At 39.7% G+C, this 26,322-nt stretch overlaps 1 protein-coding gene across 2 annotated transcripts; it reads right to left on the bottom strand.

Annotated features, from left to right (window-relative positions):
- Positions 1–1,990: 1,990 nt before the first annotated feature.
- Positions 1,991–15,144, bottom strand: gprc5cl1 (G protein-coupled receptor class C group 5 member C like 1). 2 transcript variants are annotated; one of them, NM_001011349.1, is given in 6 exon segments: positions 1,991–3,055; positions 3,403–3,546; positions 5,102–5,196; positions 6,189–7,228; positions 8,616–8,754; positions 14,946–15,069. In NM_001011349.1, coding segments are annotated over 4 exon segments (1,299 nt in total). In that variant the 5' UTR covers positions 7,222–7,228; positions 8,616–8,754; positions 14,946–15,069; the 3' UTR covers positions 1,991–3,028.
- Between the last annotated feature and the right edge of the window lie 11,178 nt (positions 15,145–26,322).

Genomic DNA, 26,322 nt, shown 5'->3' with positions numbered 1-26,322 from the left:
ACATTGGACTGATAAAAGAAATAGTGATAAAATGTTATGTCACTTTAAATCAGTAATGCTGAGTTTGGAATAAAAATATCTGGGAGAGCAAACTGTCAGTGTATTATTTGTACAGGTATAGGACCTTTAATCCAGAATGCTCAGGACCTGGGGTTTTCCTGATAAGGGGTCTTTCTGTAATTGGGATCTCCATACCTTAAGTCTGCTAAAAAAATCAATAAAACATTAAATAAACCCAATAGGGCTGTTCTGCCCCCAATAAGGGGTAATTATATCTTAGTTGGGATCAAGTACAGGTACTGTTTTATTATTACAGAGAAAAGGGAATCATTTAACCATTAAATAAACCCAATAGGGCTGTTCTGCCCCCAATAAGGATTAATTATATCTTAGTTGGGATCAAGTACAAGGTTCTGTTTTATAATTACAGAGAAATCTGTAATTAGGAACTTTCTGGATAATGGGTTTCCAGATAAAGGGTCCCATACCTGTACTTCAATAAAAGAGATTTGGCGAGGATTTGGCTGAATATGTTTGTGAGGTATTCAGTGTTGATTTCCACTTTTTTTGCTATTATCAGATGAATGCTATACTTGTTTATAGCCTAATATATCATTACTCATAGTTATCTTTTTAACAACCATAAGGTTTACAGCCAGGTAACTAACAACAGAGACTATAGACTCAGAAGCTGTGGGTGTAACAATAGAGACTTAAGACCTGGAAGCTGGGGAATAATGACTAATAATAAACTAAACTTCAGGGCATTGCCATTATATTCTGCTATAGTTTTCTTGGAGGTTTTTTTAATACTTTTTTTTAATTAATAAAAGTAATATAGTAACAGTAGTTAGGCACTGTAGTATGAGAAAGCCCGTAGACTGCTAGTACCAACCTTTCAGGTTAAATAGAAGGCAACCCCAGTTTTCACCAATGCCCTTTTGGGGCCCGGGCTTTCTGCTGCGGAGAAGAGATTCTAAACACTGTCAAGGTTGACTCAGAAACGTGATACAAAAGGGGTCAGGCAGAAGCAACAGCAGTCAGGCAAGTGTCAAGGGTAGGCAGCGAAAATTCAGTGTCAAAAATCAGGCAGAGTCAAGAACCAGTAGAGAAAACGAAAACAATGCTTTAGCTGAGGTCTGGATCCTCAGTCAGCTTTGGCAATGAAAACAAACAATGCAGCACTATTTAACTTTGAATTTGGCATCAAATTGAAATCATCACATCCATGCAGTACCAAGTGGCACACCAGAATGTGCATCAATATGTGAAAGCAAGGACAAGTCCGGGGACCAATGCGCCTAAAGGTAAGAGTGAGCGCTGGTCTCCCGGCACTCGTAACAGTTACTCTGTTATGTCATATGATATAGAGTCATAGATATATAATGTGCAGTAACATAACAAAGCCTGGCTGGGCCCAGGTACACACTCTGCAACCAGTATGGCACACACAGGCAGCATAAGGCAGGCAGAGTATGACACACACAGGCAGCATAAGGCAGGCAGAGTATGACACACACAGGCAGCATAGGGCAGGCAGAGTATGGCACACACAGGCAGCATAGGGCAGGCAGAGTATGGCACACACAGGCAGGCAGTAAATACAGAGACACAATGCTGACACTGCTCCTACAGTCTAAGGTGTGAATAGGTGAACACTGTGGGCAATTACAGTGTGAGCCTGAGTTGTAAACAATGCAGGGGATGAACAATAAAGGTGTGAACAATACAGGGGTTTACAGCCTGAATCTGAGGTGTGAACAATGCAGGGGCCAGTTAATCTCAGAACTGGTGCCATTTAAAGCTTACTCAGTCACAGTGGGGGGGGGGGGGGCACTGTACTGTACCAGTAACAAGCCATTGCTTTAAATGTGTAGTAGTATAGTATTTCTTTCCCTCACCCCTATAATATAATATTCCTTTCACTTAACGCACATTTTACCTGTGTGCTCATTTGATCAAGGCCACTGATCAGCACAGTAACACAATGTTTTCAGTTAAATAAATGTTTTATTTCATTTACATAAAGAACAGAAAGTCATAAGAACACATTCAAGTTAGGACAGTCATTAATGTTCCTAGAAGATTTAAATTACACTCCATTTTCGCTTCGAGACCAGTGCAGGGGTTTGATATCACAGGAAACTTATCGGGCAACTTAATACCCCACATTCACACACACTCACACCTATTTACACACATCATAGTGTAAAAATAACACTCTTTAAATGTATACAGGATATTGTGTAAATTACTATATACACAAACAAAATAGAGTTTTAACATGATGCATATCTGCACCGACACGGTGCCCAAAGGTGAAATATTTGGACTATACCAATAAGGATGGCTTGTTAAAAGGCACTCAGTAGAACTGGCTTGCAGCTTTCAACTTTTACCACCAAAGGGGCAGAAAAAGTTCTGTTTTGCGATCCATTAATAGACTGCTGTGCAAAAAAGCACCAAACTGCTTGCGGTTGCATAAAAACCGCAATGACCCCCACCAGTAAGTGACCCCATAATGATCTGTCCCCACATCTGCCTGAGGCTGGTACCATTTTGAGTACAGGAAAAGCAACAAATAAGTAAACGGGATGATAAATATTTATGTATTGCTCTATATGTAGTCAAGGCAACTGTATCCCAAACTACAGTCACAATTGCTTACATTCTTCTGGGCATGTTGAATGATGCTGCACAAGTGGTAAGTGCCCCATTTTAACTATCAACCTTCTAGAAGGTTTGCTAGTTTACACTTCTATTACTTTTTAGAACTCGTTCAACTGTGCACTACGTGAATACTTAATGGTATATGAACCATTGTTTGTCGCTTATATTCAAAGAAAAAGTAAGGGAGCATACATGCACATTTTTGGTCTGATTAAATGCTTATGTCAAATAAGGCAACATCCCATAAAGGAAGAAAAATTCTCCCATGAGGTCCATGAATAGATCAGAATTGTGTGCTTGCAGGCAGAACGGAAAGAGATCCAGCCTGGGTCCCAGTAGAGGTTGTAGTGGTTCCACCTCACCATCGATTGTATGGGGACTGCGACTAAAATACAAAAAAAGCCATTTTATGTTTATAGAAGATATTCAAATTGCTAAGTGGGTTACCTAAATGTCACATTAGGCAAACTAAATATTCCACTACCTGGCCATCTAATTTCTATTCCTCAGCCCATCTCTCTCCAATTACAGTCTACCATTGGGAGGGATGTACCAGAGAAGAGAATGGCTGCAGGCAGTTGCCCTCTGACAAAAGCATCATGGACTATACTTTGCCACTTATCTGATACAGACCTAACTGCAATATCTAATGATGAATGGATCATCGGTGCATTCAGCAAACCAACTGCAAAGGCCAGACTTATATTTGGCTATGACACAATTATATCACACCTGCATGTTATGGGCTGTAGGATTTGCAATGTGGAAGTTCTGTACAGCATATGCATCATCTGCCCTTAATGTGGAGTTACTGCTGGCCACTGGGGGTGGGTTAGCGGTGGCCCGGGGAATGACAACATCATACGACCGCTCTGGCTGTTGTTAGAGAGAGAGACAAGGAGTTAGTTCAGCAAGTACAAAGCTGCCTGCTTGTTAAATGCACTAATGTAAACAATACTAGATGCACATTATTTATAATTAACACAAAGATTTTTGCAAGCACAGCACATTCCATTAGAGAAGTATTAAACAGAGGTAAAAGTGTTTGGCAAAGGTACAAGATATAATAAGCAATAGGTAAAGCTTAAATAGAGGATTTTTGTTATTGTTGATTAATACATGGGTCCCGAAGTAAATAATGGAAAATACTCAGATTTGATGATATAGAATTCAACTGTGTGAATCCAGGGAAAAAGGTGTGGCAACAATAATAATAATAATAAAAGGTGAGGATTTATTAGCTGCAAGTCAGTGGCTTGTCTTGTCTCTTGATCAGTAACATCTGTATTCACCTAAAAATTACAGCTTAAGCCTGAGTTTCTGGTTCTGTGCAGCACTGTAAATCAGGAGCAGAAATGCAGTGCTACCATACTGTACAAAAACTCACTGAGAGCAACATTTCTAAGTAATGAGCCAAAAGTCTCAGGAAACAAACCATTACTTTTTAACAAACTAAATAAGGTCCATATCCAAAAAATATCCTAACACTAATGCTTATTAACTGTACAGAGCTCTTTGATGTGATTATGTATATTCTATGGATGAAAGAGCTTCTGTTCTCAGTACGGGAAAATCTTATCTTCAGAGCAAAACCACCAAATAAATTCGCCAGCTATTAATGTCAGTGCCAAGTGAGTGATATTTGATATGTTATAAATGGGAGAAGGCAGTTTAACTCATGGGAGGTGTTTCCTAGGTTGCATATAGATTTTACTAGATCATTGGTTGTATTTGTGCTATTTAAGCTTACTGTGTGGCAATACTAATCTCAAGGGCATAAAGGCACAGGATTTAAAGCAATTAGGATGATATCTGGTGGTGGCTTTTTAATGTTATGAATACTCCTGGCAGTATAAACTATATCTATAAATCTGTAACCTCTTTATAAGCCTAACTTAACATAAATAACCACAAAGGCATCCTTGAATATATGCACACATTCTGTTCTTTCAGAACACAGCCATGCAGTCTCCCAGTTTAGGGAAGCTATCCAACTTTGGTTTTAGGCCAACAAGGGCCAATGATAGGGAACTATAGGTTACTGAGCCTACAAAAATAATATGAAGTGCACAGTAGTACAGTTGTTCAGATCACAGAAATATAAGCAAGGGTATCAGTCAAGTTCAAGACTTAATAACAGACTTTCTGTTGGTCTTCTGGATCAACAGCAACAGAAGGAAGTCTGCAATGAGCAGAACTGAGGACCTTGAATCTCTATTTCAGTCAAAGAAACTATGGTACTATGCAACCCATTTTACTTTCTGAGGTTTCTGCAGGTGTAAAAATTGACACAGTGTAGATATGACGAAAGAAAATGGTAGGAAACAAGCACGTTTTCTCAAGTGGCAGTAGACAGCTATTAAGAGAACAGTGTTCCCTCTGGATTTTGCAGTCAGAAATCAGAAGCTTGCCTTTAGTAAGAGACACTTACAAGAGTCTTGTTCATCAGGGCCATTTCTGTTGGCTGATAGACACTTTTCCCTGTTTGGCCATTGTATCCACTGTAAGGGGAAACCGGCTTCTTGGCTGTTAACAGAGAATAATGGTAAAAATAAGGATCCTAAATATTAGTCAGCCTCAGATCACTAAGGTGTCTTTTGCACCAAACACTTTAGAGTTTCTAAAATGGTCAGACCACATCAGCTAGTTGGGACATCATACTTAAATTACATCTGTAGGCTATTAAAGGGTTTGGCTCAATGTGACAACATGCTGCCTCACTGAGGGGGTCAAAAGAAGCATTCAGCTAAGGGTAATGCTCGCCTTTATCTTAACACAACTTTACATGGACTAAACAAATTTCCATCTGGTCTTTATATGCATTTTAAAGACCTGATATGATCTGTATATACATTTTAAAGACAAATTCTATACTTATGTCAACTTGACTGTTCTGATATATACTATGCAGTCTAGGTATCTGAGCTTCTGTAATAGCAACAAAACCTTATGAAATCTTGGATTTAGCTTAAATCATAGAATATGGGGCTCAAAGTTTTGAGCATGAATTCACTCATATATTGTCATGCAAGTTAAGAAAAAGCATGTATATTGTAGTGGCAATGGCAGCACATGATATAGTGCAGAAATATCAGCAGGCTTGGACTTGGGTGTTTGGGGTCACCAGGGCTGCCACCCCAAGGGCCCCCACCCCAGTCGGGCATCTCAAGCCTTAAGAGATGTATAATGTACATTGCGCACCCCCCGTCGCACGTGACCATGCACGCACATTGTGTCTTCTTTGATTTGGGACAAAAAGTTCAAGGCAAGTAGCGGATTTGGGCTGGCGGGGCCCACCAGGATTTTTCCTGGTGTCTGGCCAGCCCAGTCCAACCCTGAATATCAACAAAATAACTGGTTACAAACACTGAGCCTTTTAGAAATCCTGCTTCAAATTTTCAGCCGATGTTTTAAGTGTTTTGTTTGTCAGGTTATGTAATTTTTTCAGTTGAGATTTTTTCCCTACGCCTTTAAGTTCATGCAAAGCTTTGTGTTTACACTACTCACGTGGCACTTACCAGAAGGTGGCTCATCCATGGAGAATGCTTTGTTTTCCACATACATTCTCTGGGTACTCTGTTCCTTTAAAATGGTTTCATAACCCACCCCTCTTATTGGGTAAGGTTCTTCCTCAAAAGTCTGCTCCAGGGTTGGTTTGGTCAGCTGGGAGATCTCAGGGATGATGTAGAAGAAGATGAAAGCCCAACCATTGGAGACCAAAGCAATAGCAAGTGTGGGGTCATCCCAGTACAGGGGGTTGCCAACTTGCACATTGCCATAGACATACATAACAATCCAGACAATCCAGATAGAAATTGATAAGAATAATGTTAACAGAATAAAAATTGCATGCTTTCTCCAATGGCCATATCGACCACATAGGGCTGGCCAGGCTGTTATAAATCCTGCAAGGATAAGGAACATAACATATATTAGGGCCATTACAAAATCGGCATTGCCAATTAAGCAAGGGTCAGCTGGAGGGTTTGCTGTCTTCACAATGGTGATGATGAGCCACTCTGTATTAATGATAGCCTCGACAAGAGAAAGACACACAGCTAGGCCAAAGATCCACCAGCCACTGGGCTGAGTGTTTCTTCTTATGAGGTAGTTGAGACTGACTCCATGCACCCACAAGCAGGCAAAGCAGATGGCAAACAACAGTCCAAAAAGAAATCTTCTTGATGCACAAGTAGCAAAGTCTTTCTTAACAACCATATCAAAAACAAGACCAAAGATGCCAAGGGTGCCCAGAAGGAAGAAGACTTGGGTTCCTAATAGGCTTTTCTTTTTCTTATTCTGGATAAATGGAGTGCTGGCTACTAGGACAATGGTGAGGATGAAAGTAGACACTATACCCGCACTGGTTATTGCTTGCAGCACAATGCCCCAGGCAGCGTTAAGGTCACATAAGTAATAGTATAGTGAATTTATACCCGCCCCACATCCAGATGGGACTGCTGTAGTTTGAGCATGGGCCAACTGGCAGAAACGGGATAGCAGCCATATAAAGGTAAAAAAACACCAGGCTGGACCTGTTGATGATGCCATAGAAGGTCTGTAATTAGAAAAAAAAAAAGGTGTAAGGACATATCCAGAATACTGAAGAATACACATAAAGCAGGTATACATTTCTTTGTGTAACAAGTGCCCTTCAATCTCAGCAAAATCTTGTGTGCAAGTTATTATCATATAAATGAGACTATAATCTTCTCTATTTAGTAGTCAAGTGGAGTCGAAGGAAAATGTAATATTGTGTGGAACGGTGCAATGAAATACAACGGACAGCCTAGCAAATCTAGGTGACACCCAAAGAGGTCATATACAGAACAGGTTTAGATTTTTACTGATCTGTAACACCTGACTGCACTTTGTATGCATTAGTCAATACTATGAGTAAGTAGGTCCTGGAAACTAGTTTATTCCTACTCTAAACCTAAGCTTGTGCATGCAACAGGGACCATCAGTTCTCAGGCTGACTTTACTTTTTCACCAACCACACAGAAAAGCAACCTCATGGAAAATAGCTGCATTCTGCATTACTGCCAGCTATGCACTGCTGTGTGCAACTGAACATTTACTGCAGTATATTTATTACAATGATGGCCTGATGTTCTGGGTTACAAACTAGCAGTATTGTCACATTGCTAGTGAAGAGAGCAGACTTACTATATACTCGAGTATAAGCCGATCCGAATATAAGCCGAGGTACCTCATTTTACCTAAGAAAACTGGAAAAACTTATTGACTCGAGTATAAGCCTAGGGTGGGAAATGCAGCAGCTACTGCTAAGTTTTAATAATCAAAATAAATACCAATAAAATGACATTAATTGAGGCATCAGTGGGGTATATGTTCTTCAATATTTATTTCAAAGAAAAACAGTAAACTAGCTCTGTAAGCGGAGAAGAGGGTCAACAAAAACAATATGAGTACTACCCCACGCTCATTGCACATTGGCAAACTAGCAGCAGACCCAGTCCCGGAGGAGATGTAAGGGGAAATAATTATTGCTAGTGGGAGCCTAGGCCAGGGCACTGGAGGGTCTGGTTGCAGGTGGCCTAATTTACACACAAAGGAGAGAGGGTGCTAGCCTAGAGGGACCCATGGCACCCGACTCGAGTATAAGTCGAGGGTGACTTTTTCAGCACATTTTGGGTGCTGAAAAACTAGGCTTATACTCGAGTATATACAGTACTTGTTTTAAATTATTGGTTTAAAAACTTTTTAAATTAACAAGGGATGGCTATGTGCCTTATGGAAAAGAACAGCCCTGGGCCAGTTATTGTCCCCCAAAATAATGGACCCTCGGAAAGTATGAAATAGCAGGTAAAATAAACATATTACACATTTTTGCTGCTCATGACAGAAAGGTTAAGGGAAACAAATGGACACTGGTTATTTTATGAAAAGAAAAATGTACTTTAGTTAAAGTATTCACTTACTATGACTTTGAAATGTCCTCTAAAATCAAAAAGTATCTATTCTGGGTGAATGGGGAAGTAGATATGTTGCCTATTTATAATAAGCTTGTTGCTTGGAGATTATTCAATGTCCCTCTATTGTCTGGTTTGATGCTTTATTCTAGTAAACAAAAAAATACTGGTTTTGGCTCCTACTGAATAGACAGTATGTAAACCCAATGAATCCACACCTAACAGACATGCTTTATTTTTATATTACCTATCAGTAGGTATTGGTAACAGACTAAAAGGATGTGCTGAAAACATATTTCTGAATTGTGTGTCCTGATTTTACCCAAGACCTGTCAGCAGCATTGTGACTTATTTTTAGGAAGAAAGGGTTTGAGGGTAAATAAAGAGCATTTGCCAAAGACCTGCAGAGGACGCTAAGAAATACAAGGTTTGTTATAGCACAACAGTTGTTCAAGACAGAGCCCTGTGTTCTGCATTTGTTCTCTTTCTAAGCAAAGGAAAGTACCTGAAATACACCTCTGCACCCACAATTAGAACCTGAATATGCATATGGGGGGATTCTCAAAATCCATAAAGATTCAGCTCCTCTCAGGAATATATAGTGTGCTATGTAAGCTAAGCTATTTTATTATAGTACAACACCAGTAAGGTGACATCCACATACATTTCCCCAAGTTATAATGAATCAGAATATACCAAGGAAGTACAGTATTTCTAGCCAAAATAAATACAACATGGCCACTTCAAAAATGGATACCCACGAAAATAATCCATGCATGAATGCATCTATTTCCTTCCAACGAAGGTGAATAAGAAGGAATTGAAGGAGGCTTTAGCTTCCAAGGTTACAAATTTCTGTGTGTGTACAACTGCCAGATCAGTTATTAACAGAGGAAGCTCATTAAAAGGCTTAACCTAGCAACTGAATAATACTGTCAGGTTCCCTATCAAATTCCTACTCAGTTGGTACAGGCATCCAGCCCTGCACGATTGGTATTTGTGAAGATCACTGCCGTGTAACTTCTTGCATGCAACAGTGGTGAAAATATCTCCCCGATAAGGTGATCATTGGAAACAGCCTCCTCGGCTTCCAGATTTAGGGATAAGTGAAGACCAATGGTACAAAACAAGTTCTAATTCAAACATAAAATGTATCCTGTAATTCTGTTGGGAAGAGATAGCCCTACTCCTAAATCCATAAATACAGGGAAGACAAAGACAAATATTGTTCTCTATCTTTACACCATAATACTTTGCCTGAAGCAAGGAAATGGGCAGGAAACCAGAACCTGCAAGGTTTGGCAATATCATGAGCAGCGTAGGTCCAGGTAAATCAAGATGTAGCAATTGATATTAAGTGAAATGCTGCAGCTCTGTAGTTAAGCCATCGGACTTGGGGTTTTATTACTATATCAACCTCATGTGACCCTAAATTTTAAGAAAGCATTCTGGAACTCATAGCTAATAAAGGAGACTGTACCTACAGCCATAGCCATGCATGTCAAATCCCCACCAATGCACTTGGTCTACGTCAGTCTGGACTGTTTCACTGATGTTATTGTGCCTTGAAATTAAATTACTGTGCATATAATAATATTTCTCTCACTATAAGATAGTATGATTTAAATGTAGCTCCAATGAAATATACTATTTCCAAAGAGGAACTTCCGAGCATTCATTTCTTTGTTAGAAGTGATTCTAAAAGGGTTAATGTAGAACATCGACTAACTGAGCAGCATTAGTGTAAGTTTGAACTGTATGAAGCTAAGGCAACTGTAAATAAAGACTGAAGCTGGTCATACACGTTAAGATTTTTTATCTCCCTAACAACCAATGTCAGTCTGATCTGACAAATCTGTCAAATAATCATAAGGTTAGTGGACACTGAATGGTTGTACATCTAGTGATTTTTCATCCGGCATTAGTCAGGCAGGTTTGAAAATTTTTGTTGTTCACAATGAAATTTGCCCATTGTCCAACTGTTTGCAGACCAAGCAGGTAGTTTGCCTAGTTTCAACTGGACAATATCTCTTTAAATGGTCGTTTTCGTCGATGAGCAAATCATACTTTTAAGAGTGGGCGTACGATAACAAAAGATCTTAAGAACATAAAATCTTAACATGTTGGCCAGCTTAAATCTGCTCGTTAGAGAACCCAATGGAAGTCACAGAACCTGTATGAAGAGCTAGCTGTATGGGTTGGGCTATGGATAATATCTTCCATACAAAAGTCATTTATACTATTCTGAATGGGTTCATTGGCTTCAGTAAAGGATTTTAATTGGTAACTTCTTTCACTGTTACCTCTCTGTAAATATTTCTCTTTATATAAAATACTGCAACAGTCTTTGTGTTTATAGAGACCAACACCAAGAAAAATAATCTGAATATATCTGTGCAAGATAGAAACATTCACTCCAGGCCTTATACACAGGATTACATCTACGACAGACCAGGTTCCTTTGTACAGGTATGGGACCCATTATCCCAAATGCTTGGGACTTGGGGTTTTCCGGATAAGGGATCTTTCCATAATTTGGATCTCCATATCTTAAGTCTACTAAAAGATTATTTAAACATTAAATAAACACAATAGAATTGTTTTGCCCCCAATAAGAACTGAGTATATCTTAGTTGGGATCAAGTACAAGGTACTGTTTTATTATTATAGAGAAAAAAGAAATCATTTTTAAAAATTAGAATTATTTTCTTATAATGGAATCTATGGGAGATGGCCTTCGCATAATTTGGAACTTTCTGGATAATGGGTTTCCAGATAACGGATCCCATACCTGTGCTACAAAACTGAAAGAATTAGCTACTTTGAATTTCTTACAGACAATACTGACAAAGCCCAATTATGATTCCAAGCCATTGCACATGCACCATTTGGCTATAATACCCCATTAACCATACATGATTGGTGACAGGGCCATAGTTATTTGTGGTAAAAGCCTATACTGTGACAAGAAGTATGGCAGCTCTACTCTAGGTCTGTGCACAAAAATGTCCAGATTTAAAGCACCAATTTTTAAGCTCAATTCAGCTGTTCCATGCAGAGTTAAACAAACTGAACCAGGAGACCAGTTCCCTATGGAACTAGGACAGAATCCTAATTGATGATTGGGTTTTCTGCCCCATAGCTCCATACAATTGATATAATAATTTAAAATAGATATCTAACATGCTACAGAAACACAATTATTCTGTTTATAGTTTTATTTTCTAATGTGCAGCTTCTTCCTTAGAAGTCTGAAACATATCCATCTCTTTTTGAAGCTTCTGTGTTGCATCGTCATGTGCCCATTACCCAGCTTTTAAACACCTCAGGGGTTCTTGTAATTAGTCACAGTGATACTGCTTTTTATTAAAGCCACTTCCTGCCCTCTCTTGCTTTAATCAACAAAGATCTTTGCTTCAAATAAGCAGGAGCAAGGGAACCCCTCCCAAAAATACACACCCCTCAATGTGCCCACGTAGCACTAGCACAGCCTAGTCTTCTTGCCCTGGGGCAATTTGTGCAGATGGGAGGAGGAAGAGATTCTGGGGCCTGTGCCAGTTTAGGCTCGTATTTAGTAAATAACGCCCATTAATGATAATAAGCCTTTACATAAAACGGAAACAGCTTTAAACAAACACAAGTGGAAGCAGTCGAATATCTTGTTCTGTACATACTGTGATAAAAATACACCCCAATGCACTTTATGCTCATTCAGCTTCCAAATATGTCTACTTATCACCTTCTGCTAATCACAAAGGCTACTATGTACTGTTCTGCACTGTATAACCAAGTGCTGCTACACTTATCAAACAAACCTATACACATTTATGAAGTCCTAATAAACAGAGCTTTCAGAAAAACCTACTACAGGTATAGGACCTGTTATCCAGAATGCTCGGGACCTGGGGCTTTCCGGATAAGGGATCTTTCTGTAATTTGGATCTCCATACCTTAAGTCTGCTAAAAAAATCATTTTAACATAATTTAAACCCAACAGGATTGTTTTGCATCCAGTAAGGATTAATGATATCTTAGTTGGGATCAAGTACAAGGTTCTGTTTTATTATTACAGAGAAAAAGGAAATACATTTTTAAAAATTAGAATTATTTGCTTATAATGGAATCTATGGGAGGTGGGCTTTCCGTAATTTGGAACTTTCTGGATAACTGGTTTCCGGATAAGGGATCCTATACCTGTACTCACTCACCTTTAGTATACAGACAACAGAATATCAGATCCCTAAAATCATTGTACTTGAATACCAGGGATATATGGCTCTAATCTCCTAAGGCCTGTGGCATGGTTTACCTGCCCCATTCATTCTATACTCCAAAGGCCCAAAATGGCACTATTACTGTATATTGGAAATAAGAAATAAACCATAACTGGCATTTTTCAGTGAATACAAGCGACGTTGGAGGAACTTTGGCAATTCAAAGTGCTTTGATACTGTGCTTTGTGTTTGGAGAAACCTGGCAGGTAGAAATGATAAAACAGCAAAGACTAATGCACAATTATCAAATACCTACTGTACCAGTCCTGTACATAGAGACACACCTTGCACTGCACACTTTGGGTACCACCTTTACTGAACACACCCCTCCGAACAAATACCATTTCACTTCTGCTTCCCTTAAATAGATTTTTTGTCTCAAGCCCCAGAAAGATAGGGAGTTATATAAATAAATCTTAATTATACAATATACTTTTTCACTTCCACTAACATTATATGTTGATTCCTATTTTATTCTAATACTCATGAGAGTTATAGTTTGTCCCCTTTTAAAAGAATACTACCATATCAAAATTTCCCAAGCAGTTATTATAATATTTCATATATTTTAACTGGTCTGCGGTGGTAGATTTTTCTTGCTTAGCTTTCTTACAGAATCTTAGACAACTGGAATCAGAATCATCTTTCATAAAAATAGTTACAATCCTAGCTGTCAGGTGTGACACAGCTGTTTCTATAGCAATTATTTATTCTGTAAATAAACCATTTGTTTGCCAAATTTCAGGCAAAAGCATAAATTTTTACTTGAAGTAAGTTTGGCCAACACAAACATGTTTCTTCCTATCTCCTATCTAATATACAGAGAGAGATAACACAGTTACCCAGTGGCATAATTGGAAGCTACTGGGACCACAGAAAAAGCATTTTAGGGCAAACCTCTACCTTGGGAATAAGGGTGAAGACACACTGGGCTACTAGTAGCAGCTACTTTTTCATGGCTACTAAACACCAGAAAATCCACTGCCATAGACAAAACTGTGAATTGCGTCTATTAAAACACACGTAGTCAGTTATCAGTAAATGATCAGCATTGTCTATTTTAGTAGCCAGGACAAATAGCTGCTACTAGTAGCTCTGTGTGTCACCCTAAAGGTCCCCATACACGGGCCGACTATAGCTGCCGATATCGGTCCCTTGGACCGATTCGGCAGCTAATCGGCCCGTGTATGGGGAGAGCAGGGCGGCCTGGCCGACTGATATCTGGCCTGAAATTGCCCAGATCTCGATCGGCCAGGTTAGAAAATCCGGTCGGATCGGGGACCGCATCGGCTCGTTGATGCGGTCCCCGATCCGACTGCCCCATTGCCGCCCACATAATCTGATCGTTTGGCCCCAGGGCCAAACGATCGGATTATTTTTTTTTACCTAAATGCTCCCCGATATCGCCCACCCGTAGGTGGGGATATCGGGGGAAGATCCGCTCACTTGGCGACATCGCCAAGTGAGCGGATCTGCTTGTGTATGGCCACCTTAAGACATTTTTTATACACATTAACACTGGCTCCTTACATTTTCTGGAAACTGACATATACTGGGGTGTATATATATATATATATATACACATAGGCATCTCCTAAACATCACCAGGTAAGTATATGGAAAGCAAAGTAGTTTTACCTGCTGTGTAAATAAAAGTAGTCCAATTTCTGACCACAACTGGCAGTTTTGCAGTCTATTAATGTTCCATTTTACCTTGCAAAGACAAGCATTATGACAGCTCCCACCCATAATAAATAACGCAAAAACGCAAACAAAGATTACTCAGCAGTTATATGTTTAACTTGTCAGTTACATTAAATAGTATCTCTTATCATAAGTAGGGCGTATTTAAACATGTTTCATTAAGCTTGGCACTGACAGGCTACTAGCCCTGTGGCTCATTTCCCGGCCAATGGGCAGGAATCACACAAATACACTGCGCTGCAATTGCGCCGAGTCGGCAGCCCTGTATACATTACAAGCCAATGCCGCTCTGTAAGAAAGTAATTCTGAAGAGTAAAACACAAAGTAGCAAGCTTGCAAAGCCACACACAGCAAATCTTACCTGACAAGTGAGCTCTCCAGTAAGTTTTTTCCCGGTGAAGCGTAGGCTAATCCAAGCCCTGTGGGTTACTAGGGAAGGCTTGTGTGCAATGGAAGTGCGCTCAGTCGCTGTGGGACAGGCACAAGGGCTGCAGCTCAATGCCTTCTGTTTGTGTTAGCTGAAAGCCGTGTGTGTAAGTTTGACTCTCCCCGCCCCCTTCTCCTTCCCCAGAGGTTGCACAAGCCCCGCTTCCCTGACATCACAATGGCGTCATTCGGACTCCCCTCAGGAGGTGCAGGTACAGTCGCTCCTTATAGTCCCGCCTTAAGCCGTGTAGCGCTTCCCAAGGAGCGGCTTCTGCACTTATACTGAGTGACAATGTTACAGGTTAATCATATAACAGGGCTGGGACTTTGCACACTGAATAAGGGGAGCGTTCCCCTGCATGAGGGGGGCACCCCTGGGGGGGTCTGTGTGTCAGGCACACTGCTTGCACTCAAAATGGCCTCCTCCTTGTAGCACAAAGTGACCCCCACACACACATGTAGTTTGGGCTACTGACTGGCACTTCCACTGTATTTATTCAAGTGTCAGTTCTCTGGTGCTATAGTTATTATAAAACCACATTAGTGGTGCCAGCACCTAAGGCGCAATTCTCTGTGTGAGGCCTCAATATGTATAAACTAGTCAGGAGCTGTATAGCAATGGCTGAACTATACCCCTCAACAATCCTGACAGCTAAAATGTGTCATGGGAATTACAGGTATGGGATCAGTTATCCGGAAAGTTCCAAATTAAGGGAAGTGTAATGATGTCCTTTTTTCTCTGTAATAATAAAACAGTACCTGTACGTGATCCCAACGTAGATACAATTAATCCTTATTGGAAGTGAAACACTCCTATTGAGTTTATTTAATGTTTAAATAATTGTTTAGTAGACATAAGGGCTCTGGCACACGGGGAGATTAGTCGCCCGCGACAAATCTCCCTGTTCGCGGGCGACTAATCTCCCCGAGTTGCCATCCGAGAGCCATCAGTTGCCATCCCACCGGCGAACATGTAAGTCGCCTGTGGGATGGCACACGCAGCAGCGCGATTTCGGCAAATCGGCGAAAATGCCTCGCGAGGCAACTTCGGTGATTTGCCAAAATCGCCTGCGCAGCATGTACCATCCCACCGGCGACTTACATGTTCGCCGGTGGGATGGTAGTTCGGGGAGATTAGTCGCCCGTTACAAGGGAGATTTAGTTTCAATCATTTTTATTGGGATTTTTTAAACATTATAGCCAAATAAAGGCATTAAAATATTTTCAAATATTAATATTTACATTATGCAGAAAAATAATCTGCAGTACAAATAATAACAGCCGTTGAAAACTTATACATTCAGTATTGATCAACATATGATAAAATATGATATAATATAATTTAATATTGTTGGTTAAGAAATTTGTTATGTACACGTATATTTATACCCGTATACTAATCACGCGTTGAAAACGTGCAAAACGCGTATAAACTGACACTACTGAGATCCTAGGGGTCGCATCCATCTAAGGATTGATTGAACATAGTCAAGCTGTATCATTAAGAAATTTTGCTTCACCAAAAATATAGAGCAATATTTTACTATAATAAATTGATATATCCCAATAAGGAAGTATACATATAGTAAAACCTATAACTACAACTACACCTAATACTACAACTAATGAAGTTGTATTCAATTGCTAAGAGTTAAGAACAGTACGCTCTCCTCATAAATTATTGTGTTATGCAGAGTACACAACTGGAAAAGTCTCCATCTCTGTGAGAGGGTTTATAGGATGTATTGGATTTATTAGATTTATGGGATTTATAACCTCTAATTAAGATCATTCAATTTCCCCCAGCACTTTAAAGAGAGTATTCATTGTTCCCTGCCCCAGAGGAGCTAACAATCTAAGGTCCCTGTAACATTCACACACACTATGGTCAATTTAGTCCAAAGCCAATTAACCTGCTTGGAGTGTGGGAAGAAAACCCACGCAGACACAGGGAGCACATCCAAACTCCTTGAAATGGTCAGGACTCCACGCTGCAAGGCACAAGTGCTACTCACTGAGCCACCCTGTCTGATAAAATGTCTATTGCCTGCATCTAGTAACCCAGAGGAACCAATTAGATGTTTGTTTTCAAACAGTTTACCAATAAATACCTGCTAATTAGTTGCTCTAGGTTACTAGACAAGTAGTAATCACAGGACAATTTATTATATTACCCTAATAAAGTTTAATTTTACCAGCAGCATGCTAGGTAGCTCTGATCTAACCTGGCTGTTAGTTACACCATATTTCTTTAATAACATGTGTATATGCGTATATGTATGTATACTAGGTGCTACTAGGATACACAGCCATACAATTTTCAAATGACACCATCTTGCTTTACTAAATACATTATCCCCTACGTCTAACACCCTCCTACCTTCCCGTACATACTATTTATTATAATTATTATTATTATACTTTATATAGCACTGGCATATACCATAATAATTTAATACTATCCAACAGGTACAGCCTTACTATATACTGTCAGACACAGATCCTTTTTGTTTTATCTTTTGCTGCTCTGCAAATGCCTCCCTGCTCTCCGGAATGCCCCAGGGGGACGTTAGCAAAAATGCCATTTATGAGCTTATGAATACAGGACCTTCTTCAAGGTAATGTTACACTGGTCAGAATAAGTCTCTTTCAAGATATTTCTAATTTATAAAAAGGGATTATGCTCATTTGCAATCTAAATGTTAATGTTGCTACCAGTTAATTAATCTTAATTGTTTTTTTCTATGGTTGAGATTATTTACTGAAGAAGTTGCCATATTGGTTGCTTAGGGAAGTATTTTTGAAATCTCATGCAAATGCGCTAGTGAAACGGCGCCTTCCAGTCAGGGGAAATGGTTCATTTGGTTTCATTTGTTGTTCCTTTATAATGTCCTCTTTTCTTGTATGGCATGTTGTCACTTTCCCCTGCTATTGTCTCCTTGTCATGTGATCCCTCTGCCAACACATACAGCTCAGTATCTTTCTTACTTTATTGAATGGAAACCTTTTGTGATTGTATACTGTAGCAAATAAACCAGTCACACTTGCCGGGACTGGGAAAAAAACTTCACTGATTATAATTATAAAAGAAAATATCAAGTTATTTGTAATGATAACTGAAAGCACAATGCCTGTTTGTTTTTACTGAATTGCTGCTTCTGACTCCTGAAACAGTGTCACAGAAGCTAGCTGATTAGCAGGTCTGTAGAAGAAATTATTTTTGCTACATTGTTTTATAAGTTACTGGAACAGATGGAAATCCCCATTAAAAACCTTGTGTGCATGTTATACTTTATTATTACACTGTAATCTACAATACATATGCAGTACTCCATTTATTATTTTTGTTTCTGGCCTCAGGTCCCTCTGTTTATTTGATTTCCATTAAGTTCTTACAGAGTTCTCTTTGGGGTATAATTAAACAAAGGGCATTTCCAGGGTTGGTGTAACAGTTTTTTTTCTCAGAGAAATCTATATTTTATTAGCAAACTTAGGGCAACTCTGTTATAAATAAAATTGATGGCTCCTCCATCTGTGACCTGGAAAAAAACAAGGCTGAGGTAGAAGCCCAAAGTGATCAAATAGTTTAGTGGCAATGAGGAAACTTCTGGCAATTTCTTGCCACGAATGCTTCCCCACCAGTGATTCACATGTTAGTCAATGGAGAGGAATCAAGAAATGTTTTGTGAAACAAACTTTGGCCAGCTTTGGACAGTGATTCGCATGTTAGCCGATGGAAAGCAAAGAAGGGACATTTTAATCCAAGACTTATCGCAATAGACAAAACTTCTGTCATTGCCCTTAGGCTAACGTCACACAAGTTTGTTTCAACTCCTGAATAGAAACACAGGCAGAGAAACAGCTGAGAGGCACTGTGTCAGCCAAGGTGGACACATGGGGCCTGATTCACTAAAGTGCGATAAAATTTATCACACGCTTTTTTGCGTTAAATTAGATGCGATAATTAGCACGCGATTCACCATAGTGCGTGCGTTAAGTCGCCATATCGCATGCGTTATTTTTCGCGCGACCACATGCGCTAGTTTTAACACATGCGTTAAATAGCGCACAGAAAAGAATACGATCGCATGATTCACTAACAGTAAGGCGCGCTAAATATCGCATTAGGCTATGCGAAAATTAACACCTACTTCAGGCAGGCAATAATTATAGAAAATTACAGTTAATGAGCTTTTGGCAATAAAATATGGACTTTGCAGTGTTATTTATTCAAGTATGTGTTTCCCCTAGAGTGACGCAGCCGCCAGTTTGCAGGGAAATGGTCATTTTTAATACAGTAATTTTCCGCAAGTATTGGCGTGTATGGCTAACATGGCGTGCGTTTATTCGCACCACTATTTATATGCGGCTACAAGTGATGAAATGTTTCGCCAGGCATGGATTCGCAGCCAATTTTTGGACGTGCAGCAAATTTTTTTCATGCGTTTCGCAAAACAATCTCCCAATGGCAAAACGCATGAAAAAATTTGCCACGCAAAAGTTCACCGCACGTCCAAAAATTGACACAGGCATCAAAAAATATTAGTCGCGGGCAACAATTTTTTTGCCCGCACAACATTTTTGCCGTTTCGTGGATCTTTCAAAAGATTTGCTAATTTTTCACCAAAGATAACCAGAACACATTTGCTCATCACTAGTGGCTACTATTTATAAGCATCTACTATTTATATGCTACCATTTATATGTGGCTAATATTTATATACACTATTTATATGCGGCGAAATTTTTATACACTATTTCTAAGCTACTATTTATATGCGGCGACTATTCGCGTACGTTATTTAGCGCATGTACCGTCAAATACCGCATGGAAATAGCCTTCGCGAGTTAAATACCGCATGCAATATCGCGCGTAAAATAGCGCAAGTATGCTTATAGTGAATCGTGCGAAAAGTCCCGAAAATTAAGACGCGATAAAATTTTTACCGCACGCTATAAATAGCGCAGGTTATTTCACACTTTAGTGAATCAGCCCCATGGAGTGAAATCCACTGCCTGTCGGTGCACTTAACACAAGGGTCCCATTCATTAAACCACAATTTTTTTGTGGTTAAAATCACTATATCACTATAAAATCACTATATGCCTTACTGTTTGTGAATCACTATATTTTTTTGTGGTTAAAATCACTATATGCAAAAAAAAGAGTATCCACAATAATTTCTGATGGTCGAAAATGTCACGAAAATTCTTTTATCGGTCGTACGATAAAATATTACAAAAAATCCGAAAATCACAAAATTTTTGTTGGTAAACCGTGCAAAAACCTCTCTGGCTTTGAAACCTTCAATGTATGGTTTTGGAAGCCTTCCATAGGACTCAATGGCACTCTGCAGATCCATCCTGGCCAAAAGATAGTCACGATACCAAAGCTTGAATGAATTCCGAAATGGTCGTAGTCTTTACGAAAAATACAACTTTTTTGTGGAAGTTAACGAAAAAGTTGTGGAATTTTAAAGAAATTATTGTGGTCATTACGAAAAGTTTTTTCTCAAAAAAATTAATCGTGGTTTAATGAATGGGCCCCAAGGTGTGAATGGGTATGGATCCACTCAGATACTCAGGCTGTTTCTCCACCTGCATTTCTACAGCCTCATGTGACATTATCCTTAGCAGGTATTAGGATAGGTGTTCTAGAAGAAACCAAGGGCCATAGAGCTTACAAGGTCATTAACACCAGGAGATGAAAATGCCCTAATTGTGTCCCCATATAATGTTTGCTGTATGTCCACACATTTTCAAAAGACACCTTTCGGGGACAGGTCATGAACACGTACTGTTTAAAGTTCCATTGCACGCTACAGAGCGGGTGGGGCTTTGTTTAGCCAACAGATGAAAGATGGCTGAGCACAGCGGAGCTGATTGCAAACACTGCAATAAAAATAGATCTGCAGCAACAAGATTATTACAGGTACAGGATAGAAATAACCACTGTGGAACAGATTTACCAAACATCCAACTGGGTATTTTACAAGGATGCCCTGCAGTTTGATATTCTGACATTTAAATTAATAATTAATACTAGTTTTTATTGAGTTGACACAATGCCACATTCCACCATGAGAAAAATATTGTTTAATCTGAAAGGATCTGTTGGTTTTTTTTACCTTGTGGTAACTAGCATTTCAGATTCTACAAAATACTTACCCTTAAGCACTTTTCAGTCAATACTCACTATAGCATTTTTGGGCTGAAAACCACCACTACTGTTGCTGTCATGCTGCTACGCACAAGTAAACGGGAGGTGGTAGAGCAGTTTGAGGTCTTCTTTGCCTGTTGAAATAAGCTAGGGTTGAATACTAAGTGTGTGCCATCAGCCTGAAAGGGTTAATGTAAACATTCATGAGTCAAGTGCAGATCAAGCAGTGCCAATGTGTGAGTATCGGTGCAGAAATGGGAGGGAGAACTGCGGAAAGGGAGTAAGGAGAAGCAGGCTAGTTAGGTAAATGCAGTTGGCTAAACCTTGCAGGAACATAACCCATAATGTCTGTTTTAGGTTTTACTTTAAATAGGCACCTACTTAGGCTCACTTGTTCAGCATGAGCTAATAAATAAGTCAGGTCTCTCTGCCTATTATATTAATAAAAATATTTATAGATTCTGTTTACTGTACTTATTAGTGCAGAACAGTGCAGCTGAAAAACAGGTTTAGTTTCATCCTTAACTTTCTTCTTAGTTTCTACTAAGAAGGAACAAAATTGTTTAGTCTCCTACCTATTTCACCCCCCCTCCACATCTATCACTGTCCCAAACGATAAAATCATCTGATTAATACTATCAGAGACACCATCATTTTCCTCCAACAGAACTGTGCTTAAGTTGGGGATGTAGGTACTCCCTGGTGATTTTATTCACTTACCCTATACTTCGGTGCTCCTATCAGCAGAAAACTGCTCCGGCCCTGGGTTCTTCCAGCAAGCGTCAAGGAGTTATCCTCTTCCTGCTTCTTCTTTCTTCAAGGAGGTGCACATACGCAGTAGAGTACAAATTTGAACTTTAATTAAAAAAAAAAACTAGATTTATCACTTTAGTGCGCATGTGGGGCCCGGCAGATTTCTGCTAACATGAGCACCGGCTTGGGGTATCAGGTAAGTGGTTGCAATCACTGGGGGGTGGCTAACTTGTGGCACATCCAAGTGATGATGACTTTCCTTTAAGAGATTCACAGCTTTTAAATATATTTTAGCAAATACCTTATCATATGTATAATGTATTAACTGAATTTAAACATTAAAGGTCCAATTACACTTTTATCTTGTTTATTTCATTATTCAATTGTGATTGAATAATGTGATTTTTTTAGCTGGTTGTGCCAAGGAGCAGATCTGAGTGTGTCAGAGACATGCAAACTACCCACTGCACCTCATACATTTACCAACAGTGTTGGACTATGTTGAGCCCACAGGGGGTGCCACGTCAATGGCCCACACCATTTCCACCATGTACCCTCCCGTGGTCACTCCAAATAATACAGAATGACAGGAACCCTGTTATACACACATAGAGCTTAGCCAGGCAGACCTTGGTGCTATAGTCTTTCTGTCACCACTCCCTGTGCTTTCATGTGGGCATTTGTCATTTAGTAGTATTTAGAGCAATGACAGCAAGAGGTATTTGTCTAAACGACCCATGATCCAGGGGCGTTAGCCATTTTCTCCTTATTATGGCTAAGTGTGACAAGCAAGTGTGACAAGTATGTAAGCCAGTAGGAAATGTGGCTCCTGTCTTATACACTATGTGACCTGGTGTATGTTTACCTAGTAAAATGGTCAATAATCCACTGACATAGGTGCCTCTGTGAAGCCTATCACTTGGATATTAATAGTAACCTGCACTTCACACCAATTAAAATGCAATCTTCTTTCAACCTTTCCTTTCTCTTGGTTTGTACTTATCTACTTAATCACATTTGGCCCAAAGTAACACAAAGATTGTGTCATTTTCCTCATACCTTGTAAATTCCTCAGTACACAAGGTGTAGATCCACCCAAATTTTCATTTGTATTAATAATACAGCTTGCGTCATTCTGACAATGCCAGTAGTGATGTACACACAGAAAGTACAGGAGATCAGATCTGAGAAACGATTTATATATAGAAAAAAATGGTTTACAGTTCTATGACTAATTATTTTCTCAGAAATTTAGATAACATTCAGCCTCCAGCCCTTTTGTTAGCTTCAGTATAGGTGGAAAGAATTTTATATATAGTAAGAGTAATGCAATGAATAAGAACACTGTTTAGTGTATTTTACACCAGTGTTAAAGGTGAAGGAAAGGCTAAGTCACTTGGGGGTGCCAAAATGTTAGGCACCCCCAAGTGACTTTAATTGCTTACCTTTTACCCCGGGCTGGTGCCCCTGTTAGGAGAAAACAGCACCAGCCTGGGGTATCTGCGTACGTGGTCTCCTCTTCCTTCTTCGCGCGCTTGCGTAGTAGTTTAACAAAAAAGTCAGCTTTTCACTCTACTGCGCATGCGCCGGCCCAGGGATTTTGACACAGAAGGAATTGCTCGCTGCCAAAGTGTGCCAGAAGCTTGCGAGCTGGTATCCCTGGAGGGGAGAGACAGCAGAGCTGAGTGAGTAGCCCAAGTGTTCACGAGTGTGAGAGTCACCGTGGGTGTGTGAAGGTCATTGGGGATGGTGAGATGTCCAGGGAAAAGGTTCCAGAGTGTGAAAGTTACCCTGGAAGGCGAGAGTCCCAAAGGAGGGACTAATAATGAATAGGTTTGATTAACTGTTTGCTGATGAACTGTAAACTGTGATGTTTATGTTGGGAGAAGTTTGCCCCAAATAAACTTGTGATTTCCCCCAAAAATTATGTGTGCGGGCAGACAGCATGTCACAATATGCACAGACTGTGGTGTGGTGGTCCTGAAACTTTCTGTTTTTTTATGGACAATGGTCCTCAGGGAGATTAATTGCCCCTGGTTAATCTTAGCTACCATTTGCGACTAATCTGCCTGAAACGCCTTTCCACTGGCAATAAAGTTAATCACAAGTAGAAAGGCATACGCGTCGCTGAAGTCACATAAAGTTTCCTGCGATTCACTTTATTGCTGGTGGAAGAGCATTTCAGGAAGATTAGTCACCTGCAATATCAGAGATTTGACAGTGGGCACCTAATCTCCCCTTGGGCTATTAGCCTCACATATCATTGAATAATTGCTTCCCCCACCAGAGTAGAGGGCTATTTTGAGGCACATGCATGCACATGAGTCTTCTGAGGCACCCGCTCATTATGTGTGTGTACCCCAACATGGCTCCCCATGGCTGGAGTTTTGTTCCAATGAGCAAATTTTTTCACCAGGCATGGATTCGCAGCGAATTTCCACATTTCGCAATTGATGCCTTGTTTCGCAAAACTTACAGACAAATTTGCAGCGGAAAAATTTGTTGCGCAGAATTTTTTTGATTTTGGTCAAATAGGGCGTGTCAGAAAATGGCGTGGTCGTGTCAAAAAAAAGGCACAAAAAAGGGCAACAAAAAAGACGCGTGCGACAAAAAAAAATTGCGTGACAAATGGGTTTCGCGAATTTTCCGGGACAGATTCGCTCATCACTAGTGGCCAGGTGGGGCAATATATTGAAAAAAAGATACAAATTTCCTTCCTACCAGAATGCAGGCTCTATTAGTCCACACCTCTGGAGGGGGAAACAATTTTTCAATATTTCATGCTCCTACCAATAATAAATTAACATTATTTTCTTTTTGTTCCCACCCCCAGGTGCCCTTGCAGTTCTTGACTTGGATAACCTGCCACTGGCTTTCAGGCCTGCTGCAAATTTTGTATATCCCATAGCTCTTCATTTGTATGCCTTAAGATTAAAGTTCTTTTGGGCAAGGCCCTTTTTACCTTTTGCATTTGTTATTAATTACTTTGCATGCAATTTTGTATGTTCAGTGTATAAACTCATTTATTGTATGTTGGCACTTAATAAATACCTGTTAATAATAAAACAATCAGATGATAATTCCATTTGAATGTAATACTCCATAGCAAAAACAACACCCAGTTTATTTATAACGTGTATAGATAGATGCCATATATATTGAAGCTGGCATTATTTTGTATTAAGCAAAGCTCAGTAGTATGCTCTTGAAATACATGGTTATGGAAGATAACTCTTAGTACAAGTTTATCCAGTCCCTATTGTAAACATATGTTGCATATCTGTGCATATCTGTTGAGACCCTCACTGGGCCCTCTGTGGCAGGTGGGTGATTACAAGCATTTTGCAGCTATAGCTTTTTCAAGCATGGTGGATGGGCAACAAAATAAATGGAGGGTGACTGCCCTTTCTGTCCCATTCCATACGATACCGAGCATAACTGTGACCAAAAACACTTATACTGGCCCCATGTTTAGCCATTGCATGATCTAGCCAAGATAAGGGTTTTTGGTCACAATAACTACAACTTGTTTCACCTAACACCCTATACACAAACGTGTCACATATCTGTAAATGGGGAAGCAACTGCCATCCTTGGTAAATGCACATTGTATAACAATTTGTTCACCCTGTGGGATAAATAATGGAAGGAGCGTCTCACTGACATTTCCATGACTTAACCTGAACCACACCCTTTGTAGAATTCTCACCCCTGTAGGAAATTTTCAGCAAGTTCCAACTCATCTTTATCTAGAGGGAGAGTCCTATACAAACAAGATGACAGGTAGAGTGCCCTTAAAGCTTTACTATGATGTAGACAGGGATATTCTGAGATTTGAACTTAGTTGTAGTTCTTGAATGATTTGGTTTTTTGTTCAGCAGTTCTCCAGTTGGAACTAGGTTGGAACTAGCTAGGATCTGATTTACCCTATCAACCAGAAAGTGGTTTGAATGACAAACTCAAAAAATAGGAGAGGGCTTGTGAAATATAAGTAATAAAAAGTAGCAATAAAATTGCAGACCCACAAAGCAGCAAAAGATAGGAACAAGGGCACACTCCACTCCAATGCTTCTTGCACAAGAACTTCAAATTTTTTTATTCATGTCAGTGAGATCCAGCAATGGATGCTGTACCTTACTCATATGAATAAAAACATGACGTTTTTGTGCAAGAAGCATTGGGGTTTAGTAAAATAGGAGTGGTATTTAGGGGTGTGGTTGCAAAAAATGGGCGTGTTAAAAAATTTCACTTTAGGCGTGGCATTTCTTTTTGTCCCTCTTTCCATTTTTTCAAATGTTGGGAGGTATGTATTAATATTACAAATGCATGACAGGCAAGGGGGTTTTTTGACTGCTGCTGATCTTAGTGTTGTAGCTGGCGGCAGTGGCAGTCAGAATTG

The sequence above is a fragment of the Xenopus tropicalis genome, chromosome 10 (assembly GCF_000004195.4).
Source record: "Xenopus tropicalis strain Nigerian chromosome 10, UCB_Xtro_10.0, whole genome shotgun sequence".
NCBI classification, from domain to species: domain Eukaryota; kingdom Metazoa; phylum Chordata; class Amphibia; order Anura; family Pipidae; genus Xenopus; species Xenopus tropicalis.
The sequence above is the reverse complement of the archived record's forward strand: the minus strand, read 5'-3'. Positions and strand labels throughout refer to the sequence as shown.